The sequence below is a fragment of the Lonchura striata genome, chromosome 7, assembly GCF_046129695.1.
Source record: "Lonchura striata isolate bLonStr1 chromosome 7, bLonStr1.mat, whole genome shotgun sequence".
NCBI classification, from domain to species: domain Eukaryota; kingdom Metazoa; phylum Chordata; class Aves; order Passeriformes; family Estrildidae; genus Lonchura; species Lonchura striata.
This window is the reverse complement of record NC_134609.1, coordinates 38145992-38167958: the sequence shown is the minus strand read 5'-3', so window position 1 is coordinate 38167958 and position 21967 is coordinate 38145992. Positions and strand designations below refer to the sequence as shown.

The window sequence follows — 21967 nt, the reverse complement described above, 5'->3', positions numbered from 1 at the left end:
TATCAAGATTCTGACCACATAACCTTTACTCTATGGTCCTTATCTCCTATTATCCTTTATTAAACTTTTTAAATTTTCACAGGAGAGTGAACATATTTTTCACATTTTTTTTTTTCCCTTAGAAAATAAATAGAAAAAAATGTGAATTTCTGTGCACCAGCCTTTCATTCCTGACCATCCCCATCCCTTCAGAACCAGAGGTGCTTCCATGAGGATCTATTTGACCCGCCTAAGGTGGTACCAGCTCTCTGCACAGAAATTCGGAAAATCTCTGAGATTATAAACTGAACTGTTTGTCAGAACACAGAATTGCACTGTGGGTGCTGAGCTCCAGCTCCAAACCTTTATATAAATATAATATTTTATGTACATTATATTTATATAGAAATATATTACAACAGTTTAAAGACACGAGATTTTCTTTTCTATAAAAACTGTGGTTCTTGTTAATGAAAAAGTTGGGTTGAGTTCAGAAAATCCCATAATGGTTTGAGTTGGAAGGGATTTTACGAATCATGTACTTCCAGCTGCCTTGCCATGGGCAGGGACATCTTCCAGAGATCTTCACAAGTCACTAAATGTGCCAGAAAATGTAAAGACAGGAGAGGAAAATTGGTTTCATCTGGCTTGTTGCCACATGTATGATCTCAGACAACAGACTCTAAAAATCAACAAGTCAACTGCACATCTGAGGACTCGGAGGAATCGCCTCAAGCAGCAGATGGCTCATCCAAAAAGAAGGAAAAAAACCAATCAAGCACCATTAACAGCCCCAACCTACTGTGGCAATTAGTGCCACACTTTAAAGCGTGGAGGAGGAGAAGGAAAATTTAAAAACTGCCTGAGGATATTTGACCCAGCAAGGACCAGAAATTATTAAAGCTGCAGCTCTGGTTCAGGATGTTGGTCAGCAATTAATTCTGGGTGCTGGAAATGCCACGTTAGATGGAGCTTTGGTAGAATCCATTCTGTGTTGTGATTTTAGGCAGGAAGAGCCAATAATATCAATTCATTCCTGCTGGAAAAGCAGAAAATAAACTGTTCCTCAGGAGTCCTGGGAGAGCCACCACATCTTGCTCTGCCCTCTGGGAAATGTCCTTTCCAGCTCATTCCTTCCTATATTGGCAAAAAAAGGCCCAGAATAATAGAAATCAGCACAGAATTCCAGGATGGTTTGTTTTGGGACCTTAAAGCCCATCTTGTCCCAACCTTCTGACATGTGCAGGGACACCTTCCACTATCCCAGGGTGCTCCAAGCCTTGGAGACTGCCAGACCACACCAGGATTATTCTTTGTGGGGATTCCACCACTTCCCTAGGCAATCTGTTCCAATGCTTTACAACCTTTTTGGTGAAGAAATTATTCTTGATGCTCATCCTGAACCTCCCCTGACCATTTCCTCTTTTCCTGTTGCTTGGTACCTGGGAGAAGGGCCTGACTTGGAGAAAGGGAAGCAAATCCATCACGCCTGTAATACTGGAATTAAACAAACCACAAAGGGCCTGATGGAAATTCCACAATTTTGCAACCATAAACCTCCTCCATCTGTCCTTGAGCCGAGGGTATTGAGGCCAGGCCACCCCAACAGCAGCCTGGGCAGGGCAGGGCCACATTTTCCACCATTTAATTGAATTTCTGCCATGCGGTGTCCTCAGGAGATCCATCAGCTCCAAGGCCCAGCTGCCACCTCTCCAAAAGGTGAGAAAAGGAACAAAATCCCTGCAGGAGGAGCTCCAGCGCTGAGGGGAGCAGATGGTGACACCATCCCCATGTCACTTTGCCTCTCCCCTTGCAGCTGTCCCAGCTTTGGAGCTCTCACCCTCCAAAGCCTCTGGGAGGGTTTTGTTTCAGGGAATTGGCAACAGCTTTCTCAAAACCTGGAAATGTTTCCTGTGCCTCAGGGCGATGGATCTAAATCCATCAGGGATGGATATAAATCCAGCAGGGTTCCCACCTCCCTGGCAGGGAAAGGGAAATAAAGGCTGAAAGATCTCTGAGATCACCCAGTGCTTGCAAGAAGTGTAAAAAGCATCTGAGGTAATGGATGACAAAAATTCCAGTCCGTCCTTGGAGACCATGTATCGGATCCACAGTACATGGGATACACACAGAGCACAGGTGTTGGGAAATGGAGGAAAAACACCCTGGATTTATAGGAAAAAACCTTATTATTTAGCAACAAGGGCGGTAAAAATGCTTCTCAACTTGCCAGAGTTAGAAGGTTGGGTTTATTATTCTTTTGGGGTTTATTAATTCTCCTGCACATCAACACTTGAAGCACTGCTTCCATTTTATGGTGGCCTCTACATACGGGTACATCCCCATCTCCATGGAGCTCCTGGCTGGAAAACTGCCTTATCCTGGATTGCTTTTAATTCCCTTTTCTGCTTTTCCAAACTGGGAATAGGGAATGTCTCAGCATTGTGACTAAGGAATGGCTTCATGCCAAGAGGAATCATCCCAGGAGGGAATCTTCCCTCTTTGTCCTTCCACCCCACAGCCCATTTTGCCAGCCCTTTCCCATCACAAATTCCATCTGCTTTCCTACACCAGAATTTTGCTGCTTCTCAAGCCTTTTCCTGACATGTTTTGGTGGTTGGATGGCTTTTCCCAAAAACACATGGATTTCAATACAAGGAGCTGTGGTTCTTCCTGAAGAAATAGGAATTACAATGGTATTTTCCTATTTTGATCCTATAGGATAAATATATCTTTTATTTTTATATCTCTCTCTGGAAATGTCACCCTGAGATTAAATTCCTGCCACATTTACACTTGTGTGCCTGCCTCTGTGTTTAAGAGTGACAAATATTTACAATTCTCCATTCCATTCTCTTTTCCCTGGAAAATTCAGGACAATGAGGTTCATGGGGCAGCAAATGGGAAGGTTTTAGTGGGAGGAGGGGATGGCAAGGAAGGTGTCCCTGGAAAATGGAATATAAACCTCATTATTCCTGGGAAGATCAGTTCAAGGACATTGGAAAAGGATTCAGCCCATAAACCTGCAGAGGGGAAGGGGAAAAGTGAAATGGGAAAAGGACTCCTTTCCAGGACAGCCAAGAAATCTGAAAAAAACTGGAGAGGACAAAAAAGGAGAGAGCAGGACAGCAAGGTGGGGCACCCCAAAGATTTCCAGGTGTGGGTTATGAGGTTTTTAAAGAAACACTGATTTTTTCAGTTATTCCCTGGGAAAAGGAGCAATGCAAAGGTCAGGTCAGTCCAGCAGTGGATCACTCAAGGACACAGAAGGAAAGTGGGAATTACAGCAGGGAGCAGAAGAGCAGGAGTGGGGTGATCCCAGCACCTCTAGCAGAGTTAATAGAGATTTAATAAAAAACAATTTATTTTGGAGTCTGACTCAAGAAAAAACCCTCTATGAAAAAAGGAACAAAATCCTACTTCTATTGATGTCTTGTTCTCAGCCTTTTAAAAAGCTTTTGGCATTAAATTCATCTCAAACATTAATTTCTGAATAAAGAGCGCTCTGACATCACCAGCTGCAATCCTGATTGGAATATTCCTGATATGATATTTCCCATGTGCATTCCCATGCTTTTCTGGTCAGTGATGTCAACATTCATTAGAGTAACTCCCAATATTCCAGTTGGGAAATATGGTATCAGGTTTCTGCAATGGTCAGCACAGAAATTGGCCTGTTGACATTCATACCCATATCCATAGATATTGTTTTATTATTCCAGGAGATTATCAGGGCACAAATCATGCCCCAGGGATTTGGAGCAGGTAGAGGAGAGCTGATTTCTGTAACTTAGGACAAATAATCACAAGAGGTAGACATGTAAATGAAAAATAGCACAAATTTTCTTGGAAGCAGATGTGTTGTCCCAGGAGGAACAGCTACCACCATTATCATTTTCAGATCATCGAGATTGTAACAAAAAAACCAGATATAAATCAGTCCCAACAGCTCAGCTATCACTGCTGGGGTCACCAGGGCACAGCAACTCCTGTACACCCCAAACACCACAATTCCTTCTTCCCCTTACACACCAGAAACACATTTTACAAAGAATCAATCAAAAAAATGTGTGTTTTAGTCTTTACAAAGCAGCAGGATGAGGGGAGGGCACTCCTTGCCGGGAGGGCTCTCAGTGCCTAACAGGAGCTTCCCCCAGCAGTTCCATCTATGACCTGACCTGCCACGACCATGGTGGAGGGACAGCTTCCCAAATTCCCACACCTTTTCTATACACCTTAAATAATTTTTTAATGCCTTAAAATCATTCATACAAGTCACAGGGTAGGCTGAGGCTGGAGGAGCGGAGTGGGCAGCTGGTGGCACCTCCCTGCTCCAGCAGGGCCATCCCAGAGCCCAGGGCACAGCATTGTGTGCACACAGCTCTGCCCCAGCCCCAGGGAGGAGAGCCCCCAGGCTCTGTGCACAATGTGCTCAGGGCTGGCACTGCCCAGGGAAGAAGTTGTGCCTCCTGTGCAGGGGGAATTGCTGGGGCTCCTCTCCAGCCTGAGCAGCCCCAGCTCCCTCAGCCTGTCCTGGGCACCCCGATGCTCCAGGCCCTTGCTCAGCTCCAGCAGCTCCTGGCCCTGCTGTGCTGAGGCTCCAGAGCTGGACACAGCACCCAGAGGTGCCTCCAGGGCTGTCCCCGGGCCAGGATCCCTCCCTGACCCGCTGCCAGAGCTCCTCTGCTGCCCCAGCTCCCAGTGCCATCCTTGGCCCAGGAACAGCTCGGTGTCCCCCGGGTCCTTCCTCACAGAGCAAAATATCTTCCTTACTTTCCAGCACAGCCCACAAGGGCAAATCAACAAACACAAGAGGATTTCAGAATAAAACAGCATTAAAATTTTCCTCCTACAAGTGAAATAAAACAGCCATAAAACCAGCTGCTGTTCTCAAGCTATAACATGGATTATGTTTGTTATAACTTTGTGCTATTCCTGTAGGTTTAAATCATCCATATTACCATTGCTTTTCTCAGTATGAGGGATACACCCTCATATTTATATTGATACATAAATATATCCAGTGGATACATACATGTTATGGAGGCCCTGTCTCAGCTTCAGCTTTGGCTACTCACCCATATTCTTCCTGTTTTGCCACTGCCCAGGAGTGTTCAGGGACCCCTTTTTTAAAAAACAAAGCATTCACCTTAAAATCCCATCTAGACCTCAAGACTTGGCCAGTTTGGTCAAAGCCTTATGAACCAAACTATGAATATTTCTATCAAACCCCTCCCTCTCCATCACCAGCTCTCCAAACATCAGCCCCCTGCCCTTGTCCACTGCTCCAGGTCCAGAAATCCTGCTGAATCCCAAAACCAGATGAAAGCCATATCACCCAAACCATTAGCCCTGTGTAAATCCAATATATGATAGAACGTGCAGCAGGAAGGAGGCCTCCATGGAATCCCCGACTGGTTTGAATTGGAAGGGACCTTAAAGCCCACACCATTCCACCCCCTGCCTTGAGCTGGGACACCTCCCACTATCCCAGGGTGCTCAGAACCCTCATTTTCCTAAAGATCTGCTCTCTGTCCCCTTTTCTTTCCCCATCATTTTCAGCCTCGAGACTCCCTGGCACAGGCTTAAACCACATTTTCCATCCAATGGGATGGATAGCTGTTCCCAAAACACCCCTCTGGAAGGGGCTGTGGTGTGCTCCAGGTGTTCTGGAGCAAGATTCAGCTGTGTGAGGCCAGCAAGGCAGCACCCACTAATTTATCAGCCAGTTTTAGAACCTGAGCCACACTGAGTTATTCACAGTTATTACTGAGTTTAGCACCTGAGATGCATTGAGTTCTTTCCCTGTGCTGATTTGAAGGAACTTTATTTCCCTGCTGATAAACAGAATTATTGTTTTATAATAAATCTTTCTATTATGTTATTATGTTTATAGATGTTGTTACATAATAAATGCTTCTTTGCAACAAAGAAAACAACACCTGATTGTGGAGCACCCTAAATTATGTCGTGCTAGACTGCAAATTATCCATCTGCTGCCTCCAATTAGCCAGGAAGGTATGAGGGGCCTGGGAGAGGATGTGGATCATCATTTCACGACTTGCTCTGCCAGAGTGGAATGGGATACTGGGAACTAATGGGTGCCATCTGCTATGAGCATGGCAAATGGATAGTGCACTTCAGTCCCTGATGGCTCTGTCAGCGACATATTGCTGGGAGGGATTTGTTATCCCAGCTCCTGCTAGGCTGCATTTCTGCATTGTTTTCTATCTTAATGAAGAAATGATTTCTAGCTCTTGTTTTTTATTCTACACACACAAAATATACCAGGTTTCAATAAAGAGGCCCTTTAGTCTGTAAGGTCCTGTGGCGAGCACATTTCTCTCTCTCTCTCAGGATTTTTCACATAGGTGCACATGGAGAAAGAAAGAAAAAACAGTTTCTACTTCTGCTCCTTGTTTTTCTCATGTGGAATGTGTTTGGAGAATTGTTTACCTGGGGTGATTGCTTGATGGGATCAGGGTGGATTGTTTGGGCCTGGTGGCCAATCCAACCCACCTGTGTCTGGACTCAAGAGAGAGGGTCACAAGTTGTGAGTTAGAGTTAGAACAAGCAGGTTTGTAGTTTTTAGTATCTTCCTTTATGTAGTATATTAATGTATTTTAGCATAGTTATAGTAAAGAAATCATTCAGCCTTCTTAATTGAGTCAGACACCATCATCTCTTCCCATGGGGTTTGCCTGCATTCACAAGGTCTATTCCAACCCAAACCTTTCTAGGCTTTCAAGTATTGCTAAGGCCCTGGTAAAGTTTTAAAAAATTAATCAAAGATAAAAAAATGAAAGAAAATAGAGTAGAAATCCAATTTTATCTCAGGCTCTCAGCCATAGCTGTATTTTACAGCAGTGGAATCATCCTAAAGGCTTCCCAAGTGGCCAAACAGGGATGTCTCTCACAATCCTGACAGAAACTCATTAATTAGCAATTTATTGAGCTACCAAATGTTTACACTGCAGTATTTTCACATTATTCCACTTAAATCTATCTGTAAGACTCCTGTGATTATCAGCAAAACTGGAAGGATGTTTCTGGAGGAATTCCACCCTTCTAGCAAAAAAAAAAAAATCCCAGACCTTAAATCCCATCCATCCCAACCCCTGCCATGACAGGGACACCTTCCACTGTCCCAGGCTGCTCCAAGCCTGGCCTTGGACACTTCCAAAGATGGCAGGATTGTGCTTTCCCTACATGCTGAGAACATCCTCACAATAATTAAGTTTCTATTTGAATATTGAATATTCAAATATATACAGCCAAATATTGTAAATTAACCAATCTCAAATTCCTGTATTTGAAATTCCAAGGAGTTCCCTCCATGGGGATGCTCTGTGTCACCAGGGCTGTGCAGGGATGGCATCAAAATCAGGATATTTATTCAATAACCAAAATACTGTGTAATTAAGGAAGAGATTCATAGACTTGAGGTTTGTGCTCAATACATCTCTGGTGGCCAAGAAGTGCCAGAAAATTTGGCCTTCATATATTCTCTCATATTTTATTGGGGAGAAAGGTGGTAGAGGAGGGATTGACCATGTTACCACAGCACCCCAAAAAAAAGCCCAAGAGCTCTGGCACCCCACTAAACCCCCAGGAAAAGAGGTTTATCCATGAAGATGAACAAGTATCCCAAATTTCTGCCTTAATGAAGCCTATTTTTATAATAAGCACCTGCTGAATATGGATTTTCAGCCTCTCTCCTTTTTCAGCTCATCTCCAAAGGAAAATATTTATATAAAAGTGCTCACTCACATCCAATTTACACCTGCAAACTCCCATGTAATAAATACAGCAATTAAACCCCCCAAACTGCCCTGCTTTCAGCCATCCACCTCATCAGGATGACCATGATTATCCTTTTCCATACAGGAATAACACTCCAGAGTTGCAAAACTCAAACTCTTTGAACTTCCAATGGATGTTTGGGGAAGGATGCATGAAGATAAACTAATTTTTGATGTCCACAAGCAAGGGAAGGTCTACATTTGGCAGCTTAAGTGCAGAACAAACCCATTTCCCACTCAGGTGGGGCCTCCTTCTAGCACAAATCCAGTGACTCCAAAAGAATAAATCCACTCCAAATCTCTTCCCAAACAGCCAGAACCACATGAAAGCTGCAAAAATCCTGGAGAAATATTAAAATTCAAGAACTACTTTCTAAGGAACACTTACCCTTGGAGGGCTTTTTCTCCAAACCAATCCCCCTTGCCCAGAGTGCGGAGAAAGACGGGATCTTCACTGGGAGAGTCCTCCCGGGTGACGTTCACCTGTGGAAAAGCCAAAAACCCCATGGGATTCAGGGAACTTTTAATTAACAGCTAAAACCTCTTTGTTCAGAGGGGAATTTGTCAGCTCCTGGTTTCTCAGGAAAGGCTCCTCTGGGAACCATGTATTTCCCCAGAGTCCTGCACTCTTCCTGTGGTACCCCCAACCAACCATCCAAGAAAATGAGTGGTGATTTTTCCTCCTACTCCTGCAAAAACACACAGCTTTGGATTTTTGGGAATGTTTTCAACTCTAAACGTGGAGTTGGCTGCACAAGCACAGTCACAGGAGAAGGAAATTCCAAAAATGTGCTGTGCATCTATCATCTATGGCCTAAGCTTCCATCAGCTTTGTTCCACATGATTCCCAGCATTCCCAAGTTCCCTGAAGGGACAGAAAGAACTCAAATCACCACCATTTGGACACAACTGAAGTGAATCACTTTGGGGTTTTGCAGAATGAAGCATGGCTCTGCTCTCTCTCCAGTTCAGGGAGGGAACAACTCCAGCTGGAGCAGAAATCAAATCTTTCCAGCAGAAATCAAATCTTTCCATTTTTTCAACCAGAGCTGTTGCACGTGAAAATTCCCAAAGCTAAAAGGTGGGATGTCAGGCACATCCTTTTGGATTTAGTGATATCCCAGTGTAATTTCTCTATTAAATTAAACTTATGGCCCGCACCTTCTCCCAGCTCTATGAGGGGTGGCAGAACCAGTGGGTTTGAGAGGTTAATGAGCAGCACATGGTGCTGAACACCTGCACTGCCTCAGGGAAGGGCAGGGAATGTGGCAAGGATGAGCCAGGAACAGCCCTGGACAAACAGAGGGAACTTCAATGCAGATTTCAGCTCTTTTTCCATGACTTCCACTGATCCCAAGCAAACAGTGTTCAGGGATTAGGACAAAGTGACTTCTACAAGGTTCAAAACTCTGAGCCAGTCTCCAGTGGGGAGCCTGCATAAAATTGGTGCCACATTGTGTATTTTAAAGGGAAAAGGATGGAAAATGACACAGAAAGGCCCATGCTGCCTCTGGATAAAGCAGAAGCAAATGAGCCATTTCCACCCATTACTATTCCACAGATTCCTGCACACAGCAGGTTTGGAAATCACTTCAATTTCTGCTTGGTAGAACTTGAGGAAACAAGTTAAAATAAATACACTAAAGGAGCTCAGGAGTAGGGTCAAATGGGGTGGATGGAGCTGGGAAGAAGGGGAAAAGGAAGTTTGTCCTGAAAGAATTATCAGTGGAGAATGGCTGGAAGAAAACAGAGCAGAAGTTTTCTCAGTATTTCTGAGAGGAGTGATGGGCTCAGAAATGTAAAATATTATCTCTGCTCACTTCAGCTTGGAGAAGAAAAGGCTCCAAGGGTCTTTAGAGCAGTACAAGAGAGCTGGAGAGGGACCTGGGACAAAGAATGGAGTGCCAGGACACAGGGAATGGCTTCCACTGCCAGAGGGCAGGGATGGATGGGATATTGGCAATTAGGAATTGTTCCCTGGCAGGGTGGGCAGGCCCTGGCACAGGGTGCCCAGAGCAGCTGGGGCTGCCCCTGGATCCCTGGCAGTGCCCAAGGCCAGGCTGGACAGGGCTTGGAGCAGCCTGGGACAGTGGAAGGTGTCCCTGCCATGGCAGGGGGTGGGATGGATGGGATTTAAGGTCCTTTCATTCCAAACAATTCCATGATTCTCTGTCACTCCAGACACTCTGACGTGACAGGCATGGCAGACATTCCCTAAGGAGCTCTCCCTGATCCTGCCCACGCTGACTGCAGACACTGCATGTGTGCTCCCAGGAACAGGAGCTGCTGCCAGCATTTTCATGCCTTACTGAGCTGCCTAGGTCAAGTTTTACCACAGGACATGAGAGGTGATGTGCTCCAGCTTCAGCAGGTGCCAGGCAGCACACCCTGACTCTAAAATCCTGTATTTTATTGTCATTTATTCCATGTTTCACTGCTGAGCCTCGAGTCCAGGCTGTATCCTTAGCATGGATTAATTATTACATCCATCCTAAGCTAGGCATTAAAATTAAACTCTCTCCAGCTCCATCCACCCATCAGCCATTGGCGTCTCTTTTCCAAAGCAATAAGCTTGGAAGGGAAAACTGGGCAGGATTTAACTATCCCCGTGGGAATTTCTGTCAAGCCATCAGGCTCCAGCTGAGAGGCTGGGAATTTTTTAGCAAGTCCAAGTGCCTTGTTTTATTTTAGCTCCCTTTTTCTGGCCAGCAGCTGTCACAGCAAGATAAAGAAGCAGAGGCCAGGGACAAAGCCAAGGAGCTTCTCCAGGAGGAGTCCAGGGCTCCAGAGCAATGGCCAAGGCCATGGGAGGTCTTCTCCATCCTCTGGGTGAGGGCTAAGGGCTGCAGGCCAACAACTGGGATTTGGTTTAACATTTCTTTGTAGTTTGAGGAATGTTGGAAGGAGTCCAGAGGAAGCATGGAGTTGTTCCCAAGCCTGGAGCCAGGCTGGGAGAGCTGGGGGTGCTCACCTGGAGAGGAGAAGGCTCCAGGGAGAGCTCAGAGCCCCTTGCAGAGCCCAAAGAGACTCCAGGAGAGCTGGAGAGGGACTGGGGACAAGGGATGGAGGGACAGGACACAGGGAATGGCTTCCATTGCCAGAGGGCAGGGCTGGATGGGATCTTGGGAAGGAATTGCTCCTTGGGTGGGTGGGCAGGACCTGGCACAGCTGGGGCTGCCCCTGGATCCCTGGCAGTGTCCAAGGCCAGGCTGGATGGGGCTTGGAGCAGCCTGGGACAGTGGAAGGTGTCCCTGCCCATGGCAGGGGTGGCACTGGGTGGGCTTTAATGTCCCTCCCACTCAGGCCATTCCAGGATTCTGTGCTGCTGGGAAGGGATGGGATTCACCTGACCAAGTGAGGCAAAAACCTCAGTGGCCAACACAGCTCCAAAAACTCCGTGTGGGAGGGAGATGGGCGTGGCATCATCCCAATAATTTTGCTCAGGAACAAATGGCAAAAGAAAAAGGATTGGAAGCTTGGCTCATGACTGTGCATGCTCTGGGAAGAGAGGGAATATTACTTCTGAGAGAAGGGAAGTGAAAGGGCATCAAACCAACTAACTTGGATTTCTGTAGGCTATGATTAACTTCATTTCAAAAACTCTCCATGACATTGTTATTGATCTGAAAAAGACCATTTTTTGCCTTACAATAAAAACTGGCTCCCAGAAAGTGGAAGATGATGGTGGAAAATCACTGTGTATTCCCTCCAAAATCTCCATCCTGCTACATGGAATGAAGCCAAGTGCCTCTCAAGTGTATTAGGCAGGCTAAAAAAAATTATAAATAATTGTTGACTAGAAGGAAAAACCTTGGTCTATAAAATCCCATCAGCATTTTATGGGAAAAGAGGTCAAAAATATTTTCCCTGTGAGTAGTGGAAGAGAAACTTAGACCTTTTTTTCCCCTGTAGAGAGAGCTCAACATCCCTGCCTTTCTATTATTTGGAGAAGCAGGAAGAGAGAGCCATGGGAATGAAGCCTGGAAGCCAGCCTTGGAAGGGGGAGGCTTAGCAAAGAAATCATGGAGTATTTAGGAGCAGGAATTATTTCAAAGTAATTGAGTTTCATGGTCATTTACCCAGAGACAACAATTTCCACCCCAAAGTGTTGCCTAGGAGCACATGTGCAAACCAGCAGGGCATTTCATTTTCAGCCCACTCTTCCTTTCCTGACCCAGCTAAGGAGTTCCATTAAATGTCAAGCATTGGCACATCTGTGCCCTGGGAGAGGAGAGAGAGAGAGGCTGGAGTGGGATTTTGGGAGCCCCTTGGCCCGGGAAGGTGTGAACTCACCTTTCCTTTGCTGATGATGAAGAAGGTGTCCCCTCGAGCCCCTTGGCGGATGATGTACTCTCCATTCTCGTAGTGAGTCTGCAAGAGGGAAAGGAACCAAATGAAGATGAACAGATAAAAGCAGAGCCTGTTCTCCAGCCCATATTCTGGCAGCTTTGTAAGAACATCACCCTGGACCCCTTTTATCCCAGCTTGACATTGGCTGTGACTTAAAGATTGTCCTGTGGTAAGGAACAGAATAATTAAACTGGAAGCAGTTGTGGCTTGCCCATTTTTCTTCTGGCTGTGCTGGTGCCAGCCTGTGCCCAGATGAATTATCCTCACAGCCCGAATCAATTTTTAGCACATCAACAAGTCAGAGGAATTTCCAACAGGGAATAAGCTACATGAACTAAACTGCAATGAGGAGTCTGGTATAAAAATTTTCTATTCCTCCTTTTTTTTTTTTTTTTTCTTTTTTTTTGGTGGTTTTGGTGGTTTTCCAGCTTTGCTAGCAAGGACTTTATTCAGCAAGTAAGTTTTGCTTTTCTCCTGTTATTACAGTAGTTTTAATCTGTCAATTTTTGCCTTATTTTGTGGAACAGTCCTTGCTAAATTCATGTCACAGCTTATCAATGCTGGCATCTAAACTTGTTAGGATACTTTCATCCCTTGTGTCACCCCATCAAAAGCAATATGCATTTATACTCCACCAAAAAAACCGAATATTTTTTAAATCAAGACTTTGAATTGATATTTAGAACCCCCTCAAACCTTGGAATTTTCATCCCAGACGCTCTGCCGCTGTCAATTCAACCAACAGCAGGCTGGGGGATGCCAAGAGTTTCCCATCCAACCTCTCCTGCATCTCCCTTGGGATAAACGTCTCTTGGATTTTTCAAACATGCCCAAATCTGGGACAAAATCACCCCAAAAATGCCCTGCACTCACCATCAGATCTTCTAATCCCAAAGTATGTATAAACCATGAAGGACTGGAGCTAAAATGGGGGAATTTATCCAAATCCTCAAGTTTGGTTAAGCTTGAGATTTTTTTTTTCAAAGGTGTTGTGTTGACCTGAATTTGTTTATTTATCTTTACACCCCAACCTTTTTATCATGTACAGACTGATAACAGAAGCCCCAACTTTTCCCATTTCCATGTGTCAGAGTGGGAAGAGGGAGGGGAAAAAAAGGCTGGAGAAGACCTGGGCACAAACTTGCAGTGTTTTACTTCTTATATGGGGTGTTTCTGGAAAGCACATTGAAGGTGCACATTTTTGACCATCCAGGGTGAAATTCCTTGGAAGGGCCTGATTTTAGGAGGTGTTGGGATCAGACCCCCTCATGTGGAATCTTGGAGGCACCCAAAAAATCTAATTGATAAAAATACAGGGGTAATGGCTTCTAAATTTATAATAGGTAATCCATATTTGTTAGATAAATTAATGGTATTTTTATAAGATTTCTGGGAAATTTAACATTATAGACCTGCTCCCTAAAAGGACATTTCTTGTTCTTGCTCACCAGCTACCACCAGCATCAACCAGTGTGGAACTGAGTCTCAGTCCTGCTGCTGTAGCTAATTTCCACCTACAAGTTCTCCCAGCCTTCCAACCCCTAAATTCTACCCAACCATTCCACTCTTAAAATTCCCCAGTCATTCCCACACATGGCTCTTCCCAACCTGTGAGTCCTCTCAAACATCCCACACATGAATCCTAACCTTTCCCATGCACGAGTCTTCCCAAACTTCCCACCCAGAGCTCTGCCAAAGGAATGGAAGGAACACAAATTTCAGCTTCAAAGCACCTAAAGCTGCCTCTCACTTCAGCGTATTTTGTCTCTACTTTTTTAAACTGAGCTCTAATTTCAGCCAAGTCATTCATACAACATTCCAATCACATTTCTCTAGTCCTTCCTTGAGTGCCCAGGGCTTTCATTTTGCTTGACCTGCCCCTCACTGGTGCCTCTTTCCACACCCTCCCTGCCACCCACATCCTCATGTTTATGTATTCCAAGCCATTTCTTTCACAGCTAATTCCACCTGCAATTTTTCCTGCTTCAATCAAACCCATCCTTCCCATCCTTTAGCAGTGCTCCTGCTCTTAAATCCTTGTTTTCTAACAGGAATCAGCTCACCCGTGTGCTTTGCCCTTCTAATGGAATTCTTGCTCTGTGCCCAGTGTCAGAGCACCATCCTGGGCAGGCAAAGTACCCAAGAGCTCGCTCAGGGCTGGTGGAAGTGGAAATAAAAGCAAGGCTCTTGCTTTTAGCCCCACTTGAGAGGCAGCAATACCTCCTCAGGTACCTCTGGTACCATCAAAGACCTCTGAAGAAGTGTTTTGGCAAAAGTTCACAGAATCCTAGAATGACTGAGGTTGGAAAAGACTTCCAAGACCATGGAGTCCACCTGGTGACTCATTCCCACCCTGTCCCCAGCCCGGAGCATATCCAGCCTTTCCTGGGACACCTCCAAAGCTCCCTGGGCAGCCCTGCCAAGGCCTGAGCAGCCTTTCCATGGAGAAATTCCTGCTGCTGTCCCAGCTGAGCCTCCCCTAGCACAGCTTGAGGCCGTTTCCTCCCATCCTGTCCCTCAGCACATAGAGAAGCTGGAATCTTCCACAAAATACCATTTCCAACTTAAATGAACAAAAGTGAAGCTCTTCCTCCCTTTGAAGTCCTCCATCAAGTACTTCCTGTGGAAATCTCTGTCCAGTAAGAACAGCTTCTACAAAAACACCCTTTTTATTCCCTTTACTTGTATTGTCAGTTTTACTTGAAGTGAGAAAAAAAAAAAAAAAAAAAAAAATCCCAGCACCAAAAGGGGGTTGTGGGGGGGAAGAATGCTCACTCAGCAGGTTTGAGAGGATAAGACATGGATAGGTCTCCATGACCTGCACCAAGTACCCCACAGGAGAACTACCAATCTTGCAATCAAGTCAGATTATGCTCTAAAAAAGGCAACTATCCCATTTTATTAAATCCCTCATCCCATGCAGAATGTCCATGAGTGGACATGGATATTTCCTTGAGTGGAGAAATACCCAATGCAATTTCTCTTCATGAATAACCAGATTTTCATGAGACCAACTTCTATTGAAAACAGACAAAATTAGGAACAGTGAGGCCCAACAGCACCAGATTTTGTCAACAAACTCCTTTTTTGAGTCCCAGTGCTCCCCAGGATGAAAATCTCCCACAGATACAGAACCCAAAGCAATGTACAAACCATATTTCAGTGACCACCCCAATCCACCCACCTCAGAACAGTTAAATGTGTGATTAATTTCTTTGTCCCCAACACACCAGGGCACATCTCACCCACTACACAAAAATCTGTCACATTTGCAACTTCAGACCTTCACATCTGGCTGAGGTCTTTGGCCCACTGAGCTTGGTTGATCAGTCACAAACTTCAACTGGAGCTTCTGCTCCTAAATACCACCAAAAATGAGATGTCTGAGAGCCCAACCATGAGGTTTCGTAGGGAGAAACTTCAACTAAAAACAAGATGCTTGAGATCCCACCCAGGCTCATAGAGAAACCTCAACCAGGCCTCATGAAAAAACTTTGACTAAAAACAAGATGTTAAATACCCCACCCTGGCCTCATGGAGAAACCTTGACTAAAAATGAGATGTTTGAGATCCCACCCAGGCCTTGTGGAAAAACCTCAACTAAAGATGAGATGTTTGAGAGCTGACCAGGTTGTGTAGAGAAACCTTGATCAGGCCTCATGGAAAAACCTCAATTACACCTCATGGAGAAAACTTGACTAAAATTGAGATGTTTGAGAGCCTGCCCAAGCCTTGTGAGGAATCCTTGACTAAAAATGAGATGTCTGAGCTGAACCAGGCCTCACGGAGAAACCTCCACTCTGGAGACCAACCCAACAGTTAAACTTGAGAAAAGCTCATTTTTCCTCCACCTGGATGCCTCTGACTGCCGTGTTTATGCTGAGAACATTTGGGAAAAGGTGGGAAACGTTTGGAATGCTCCGTGACCCACGGCGCCAAAGGTCCCCTCAGGGGAGCAGAGGCACAAAGGTGGCTTTGAAACGAGGACTTCAAAGCTGGAGCTGAGTTTGCACCACAAAAACCAGCAACAGCAACATGGGGTAGACAACAGCTCTCCATGTCCCACCCATTGCATCCAGGGTGTTTTTAAAATAAAATAAAAATAACCTAAATATGTAATTTTGCTGGTGCTTTAAAAAATATTCACAGAACTGTCAGCAAAACTCCGAACAGAAGCAGCTTTTAGAAGATTTATTTTTCCTGTTTGGAATTTGCTGCCTTAAACATGCTAAAAATGACAACAGGTTTGCAAACAAAATAAAATGGAAAAATATATTTATTTGCTGAAAATGTTGCAAAACCAAGTGGGTAAATATTGGTCTTTGGTACTGAACTCCTTAAGAATCAGAGAGATTTGTTTCCCTGGTTTTACAGTGTGTCCTACTCCCAGGAATTATCTAAAAATGCTGCTGCTGTTTGAAATAGCCAGAGGGGAGGATTATTCTTTTTTGGTCCTCTCCTCATTTATCCCTAATTTTTGTCACTTAAGACACCTCAATACCCAAGCAGCAGCTTAACTAGAGGGCAACAAGAAGGAAATTAAAACCTGAGGAAGGTGAAGTGATGAGGGGAAGAGAAGGTTAACTCATGCCCTTTATTCAATGATAATTATGGAACACAGAACTGAGAAAGGAGATGAGGAAAAGGACCTAATTGTAACCTGAGGGGAGCCTACAAGAAAGATGGAGAGAGACTGTTTCCAAGGGTCTGGAGGGACAGGACACAGGGAGTGGCTTCCACTGCCAGAGGGAGGGCTGGATGGGATATTGGGAATTAGGAATTGTTCCCTGGCAGGGTGGGCAGGCCCTGGCACAGGGTGCCCAGAGCAGCTGTGGCTGCCCCTGGATCTCTGGCAGTGCCCAAGGCCAGGCTGGACAGGGCTTGGAGCAGCCTGGGACAGTGGGAGGTGTGGAACAGGATTGGTTTTACAGTCCCTTCCTACCCAAACCATTCCATGATCCCATCATTTTCATTCAGCTGGGTCTAACTGAGCTGCAATACCCTGCAGCATTTTTTTGTTTTGTTTTTCATACTGAGGCATCACAAACTTACCCTTCCTCCTTAAAGATACAGCTCCTTGATATCCCACCAGCACTCTGAGTACGCATCTCAGAGCAAAAGCTGTGCTGTGACAGTGCCAGGAGCCTGTCTCCCTGTCCAATCCTTTTGGGAAACTTCTCCCCTGCACTGATTCACTGCAGCTCCTTAATGGGCTGTGACAGTGCTGACACTGCTGGGAACGAGCTGGACACTCTAGTTGTCCTCTCCAATTGTGGGACCTTCTGAAGTGACTTGATGGGTCACTTCCAATTCCTGCAAAACCATCCCTGAGCAAGGCTCTTAACACCTCCAAAAGGAGCTGTTTGTGCATGGACACAGCACAGGTTCTGGAATAATACAAATTCTGGAATTCTAGGGTTGGGTATAGTTGGGACACATGAGGATTACTGATGCAATCCCCTGGTCCAAGAGTAAATACTTAAAACTAAACTATGATTTAAGAGATGACTCCCACAACGAGTTCATCTGTCCTCAGAAGTTGTACCAAAATAAAATCTGTGTTATATCAAGATATAATCTGTGCTTCTGAGGACTCAGGAACAGGGATTGCTCCATGGGAAAGGAATCTAAAAGGATGTATGGGGACAGTAAAAAAAGGAAATTCAACAACTATTTCATTGAAGCAAAAGCAAGTACAGCCTGCACCTAACCCATGGGATACACACTGAAATGGGTAAACCAAAGGGGATAAAAAGCAGGGCCCTGCTGTTCCTGAAATGCAAAGATGTGAGAAATGTTCCTAATTTGAAGCTCCTTGGCTAAATGATTGCTTTAATTTCTGGTTGTTTCTTTAGGTGTTTGGTGGTGCTGTTCCCTGTGGTGTGCTTAGAGTGAGCAAGAGGGAAGGAGACAGGGCTGGCACCCTCCTGCTCTTCCTTTTTCTCAGAACCTCCTCTCATTTCAGTGTCTCAAAGGCAAAAAATCCTCCACAAACTCAGCTGGACCCAGCCTCCTCCCAGCTTAGCTTCTGGGACAAGACAGGAGATGGGAATAATGTTATACTAATGGGAACTGTGGAAGAGAGAAACTCAACATTCCAATTTAGAGCAAAAGGCCATCTCCAAACTCTGATTCTTCCAACTCTGACCAAAGCTCTGACACCTCCTCAGGTGAAACTACTGGTCCTGAAACCCAAGGTGAATTTCCACCAGGAATTCAAGTCTCTTGCAAACAAGACACTGCTGTTGTGATAATTCAGAAGCTGCTGAACGTTGACTTCTCCCATGGCAAGCAGAAGCAGCTCCACATCTCTGGCATTTCCATGACCCAGAGGACACAACTGAGCAGTTTGGCTTCCTTTTACACCATCATTCTTTACACCAGAACACCCAACCTTCACCAAACTCCCCCCATGCCAATGAACAGTGGATAAATGGGAGCATTTGTGAGCTATCAAACAGGATTTATTAGGTTTGCCATAGAACAAACACAGCTCATCTCAGAAGCACCCTAAAGCAAGCAGTACTAAGGAGGAGATGAACTAGGGATAAACCTCAATGGTTTCATCTCCCAGTCATGAAAAACACAACATTGTCCTTTTGGCTGTGATTTTATCTCCTTCCTCTTACATTCTACTGGACTTCACCCCAACACTTGCCGAGTGCAATTTTCAAGGATAACTAAAAGGCAACAAGGTGGATAAGGGACCACATTTGGCAAATCCTGGCCAGGGTTCCTTCCTGCTTTCCAAAGGGAAGGTCCATGAGATGGGAGGAGCTCCTGGCCCTTTCCTTCTGCCATTCCTGGAATGCCCTTGGCACTGGCTGGAGAGCAGGAGCTGGCCTGTGTGGGTGAGGATTTGTTGTGCTTCAAACTTTGCTCTTTTTTAAGAACTGCCTGCTGAGAAGAAACAGGAATTTGGGGAGGTTGAGGATGCTGAGAAAGCTGGGAAGTTCAGAGATACAGAGAGGGGTGAAGAAGGCAAAAGGTCAAGACCACCCTCAAAGATCAAGAAGGAGAACTCCCAAGAGTTCAAGGATTGAGAGAGCAAAGAGACAGAGGGTGAGAACAGCACATAGGAGAAATGGGAGACAAGCTGTAGCAACAAAATTTTCCAGGAAAACAAGATGAACTGATATGGGAAAAAAAAATAAAAGGTATTTATTCCCAGGGGAGAAAACAGATAAACTAGTTGGGTAAAAGGCAGTAGTGGGATTAGGCTAGAGATCAAGCCACAAACTGGGGTCAAAACCCCAAAGAGCTTTGCTTGGGAATTTAAATAATGCCAGATTCACAGATAATGACTGTGAAATGTGGAGAATTAGCCGAGAATCAGTAATTAGAAAAAGGATCCCCAGGCAACACAGTGGAATCAATTCATCAGTTGCCCCGAGTAAAAATTAGCAAGCAGTAAAATTCAGCTAAAATAAAAACACAATTAAAAAAAAAAAAATTAAGACTTGATGTGCCCTAGGCCAGTCACATACATGTAATTTTAGGCTTTTGAAGGACTGAAATATCTCCAATTCCGTGACATTCCCAGCCTCCTTTGGACATTACATACAGGAACTTTGGGGAAATCCAAGCAGAAACAGAACCCCACGACGGCACTGCACCACAAAACCTCTCTCCAATCACCAGCAGCTCAAGTCCGTGGGGGTTTAATTAAATTTCATTGAAATGCAAGAGAAGAGCTGCCCTTCAGTCCTTTCCCAAACAGCTCTGATTTGGTTTCCCTCAGCATAATGGAAGAATGTGTGTGGAAATCCCACTGCTCTCCCTAAATCCACAGGTCTGTTTCCACAGTTATTAGAATGGGAATCAATTCCTTGCCAAAATGAAACTGGAAGTAAACAACTTAAATCAACATATTTGTTTCATTTCTTTTCCTTCATTTCCTCCAAATTTCACATGCTTATTCATCCCAGGTATTTGCATTGCCACCAGGATCCAAACTCATTTCAGAATCGATCATGAGGAATAAAAAACTGCACATTAATTCAACATATTCAGCCACTTTTCCAGTCACCTGCTATGAAATATACTTTCTTTTGTGGTCTAGACTGATGAGGAGAGTCTACATCTCCATATGAAAATGCACTTCAAATTATCATTGGAAACCAACTTTACTGGAAGGGAAATAGTGGAAAGCATTGGATTTATCCATCCTTTACAGACCTTTACTGGAACAGATCATTTTCCCAGTTTAAACCTCTGAATTCACCAGTTGCTTCCATTTTGAGGGTTCTGTGCAGGTGAAAACCAGCCCTGAGTTTGGCAGATGAATTAAACACTCACTTCATATTCCATGTTATATTCCCATGGATTTTGGCTGCTGCTGGAAAATATCCTCCTTTTCCCTTGATTTCTCTCATCAGCTCCCCAAAAGGTACAAAAAAATGCAAAATTTTATCAACCCACATGACACAAACTCAGACTCTAGTCTGCTCAACAAGGAATTCTGGAAGTGAATCACACCTCCATAAGATCAAATCCTTGCCCCAAATATATTTATTAAATCAGCAAGTGGATTTTCTCTCTGTGTATAAACTGGGAAAAGATGAAATCTTAATTTTTGAAACATCAATAACGACTTCTCCCAAATGAAAAAAAAAGCTGCCTTGAGCTCCTTACCTGGGTTGCCACCATCTCCTTGACAACAGAATTTGGAAAATTGGGATAAAACCTGTATTTTACAATAGAAATGCAAAGCATCTCCTCCCTAAGTACATAAATCAGTATGTTTTACTGTTTAATAGAATCTCTGCTAAAATTGACATGGCTGGAGCTGCATGAGCCTATTTCAGCTTGGAGGAAAACTTCATAGGACCTTTCCACTTATTCCAGGATTTTGGACAACTGGTAACTAAAAAGGAAGGTGTGAGGAAAAACAATAAATCACACCCTGAACTCAGAAGAGTTGGGTAAGTTGGGATTTCTGAAGGTAAAAGAAACACATCTAAAAGTTGAGATTTCTGAAGGATGAGGCACATCAAGAACTGCCCCTGCAGCAGTCACACTTCCATCAATCTTTCATGCAAGGAACCCACTCAGAAATATTGGAAATATTGAAGTTTTCCCAGCTATTTTGTGCTATAGAGCAGATTTTTTGGGAGCATCTCTTTCTGTTTTTTTTCTTTCCAGGACTGGTATAAAAAAACCAAAAACAGGGCAGGGTGGGAAAGGTAATCTAGGTCAGATTTTTAGTACAAGGCACAGCTGACCCTTGCCTTACTGGGCAAGGACACAATGATCCCAAAATTCCTTCAGCACAGCTTTTTAAAATTCTGAATTCTACTTTGCATGGCTTTCTCTGCAGGAATTTGGGAAATGGCCATTTGGATTTCCAGCACAGAAGTCTGACCCCAAAGGAGATGGGATCCCATCCCATGCAGGGAAAATCCTGGGATAGCAGCACCAGCCCATTCCATGGATTAAAAAATGGCTTTTCCTATCTTGAGGATACTTTTTAATTCCTATTATTACAACCCAGACATTGCAAATGCCACCCTGAGAATGGGAAACTTCAAATCCACCCCCAAGGCTTCTGGGGGGGTGGTTAAAACCAGAAAGGAACAAACCTTCAAGTGTGAGAAATCCCATTTCCTAAGGGAAATAAATTCCTTGGAAAAGGAACATACTCTGAGGAGGTCTGGGGATGGGAAGAGGATCTCCCCATCATCACGTTTGATCTTTGCTTTAAAGCTGGTTTTTAACAATTGATCCCATGGATGGAGGGTCCCCAGCTGCTATTCCCAGCATTCCAAGCCTGGTGGCCATTCCTGGGGTGGCCATAGGCATCTCCATGACCTCATAAACTGTTCCCTTCATTTTTT

The 21967-nt window shown here is 44.5% G+C and overlaps 1 protein-coding gene across 2 annotated transcripts in view; it reads right to left on the bottom strand.

The window, feature by feature from the left end:
• The window catches only part of PRKG1 (protein kinase cGMP-dependent 1), a 380420-nt gene that overhangs the window by 82172 nt on the left and 276281 nt on the right, over window positions 1–21967 (bottom strand). For both annotated transcript variants that reach the window (XM_021537071.2, XM_021537070.2), the window contains exons 6-7: window positions 12075–12152; window positions 8170–8264 (exon numbers count right to left, since the gene is read on the bottom strand). In XM_021537071.2, coding sequence (XP_021392746.1) covers window positions 8170–8264; window positions 12075–12152 — 173 coding nt within the window. The remainder of the gene's footprint in view (window positions 1–8169; window positions 8265–12074; window positions 12153–21967) is intronic.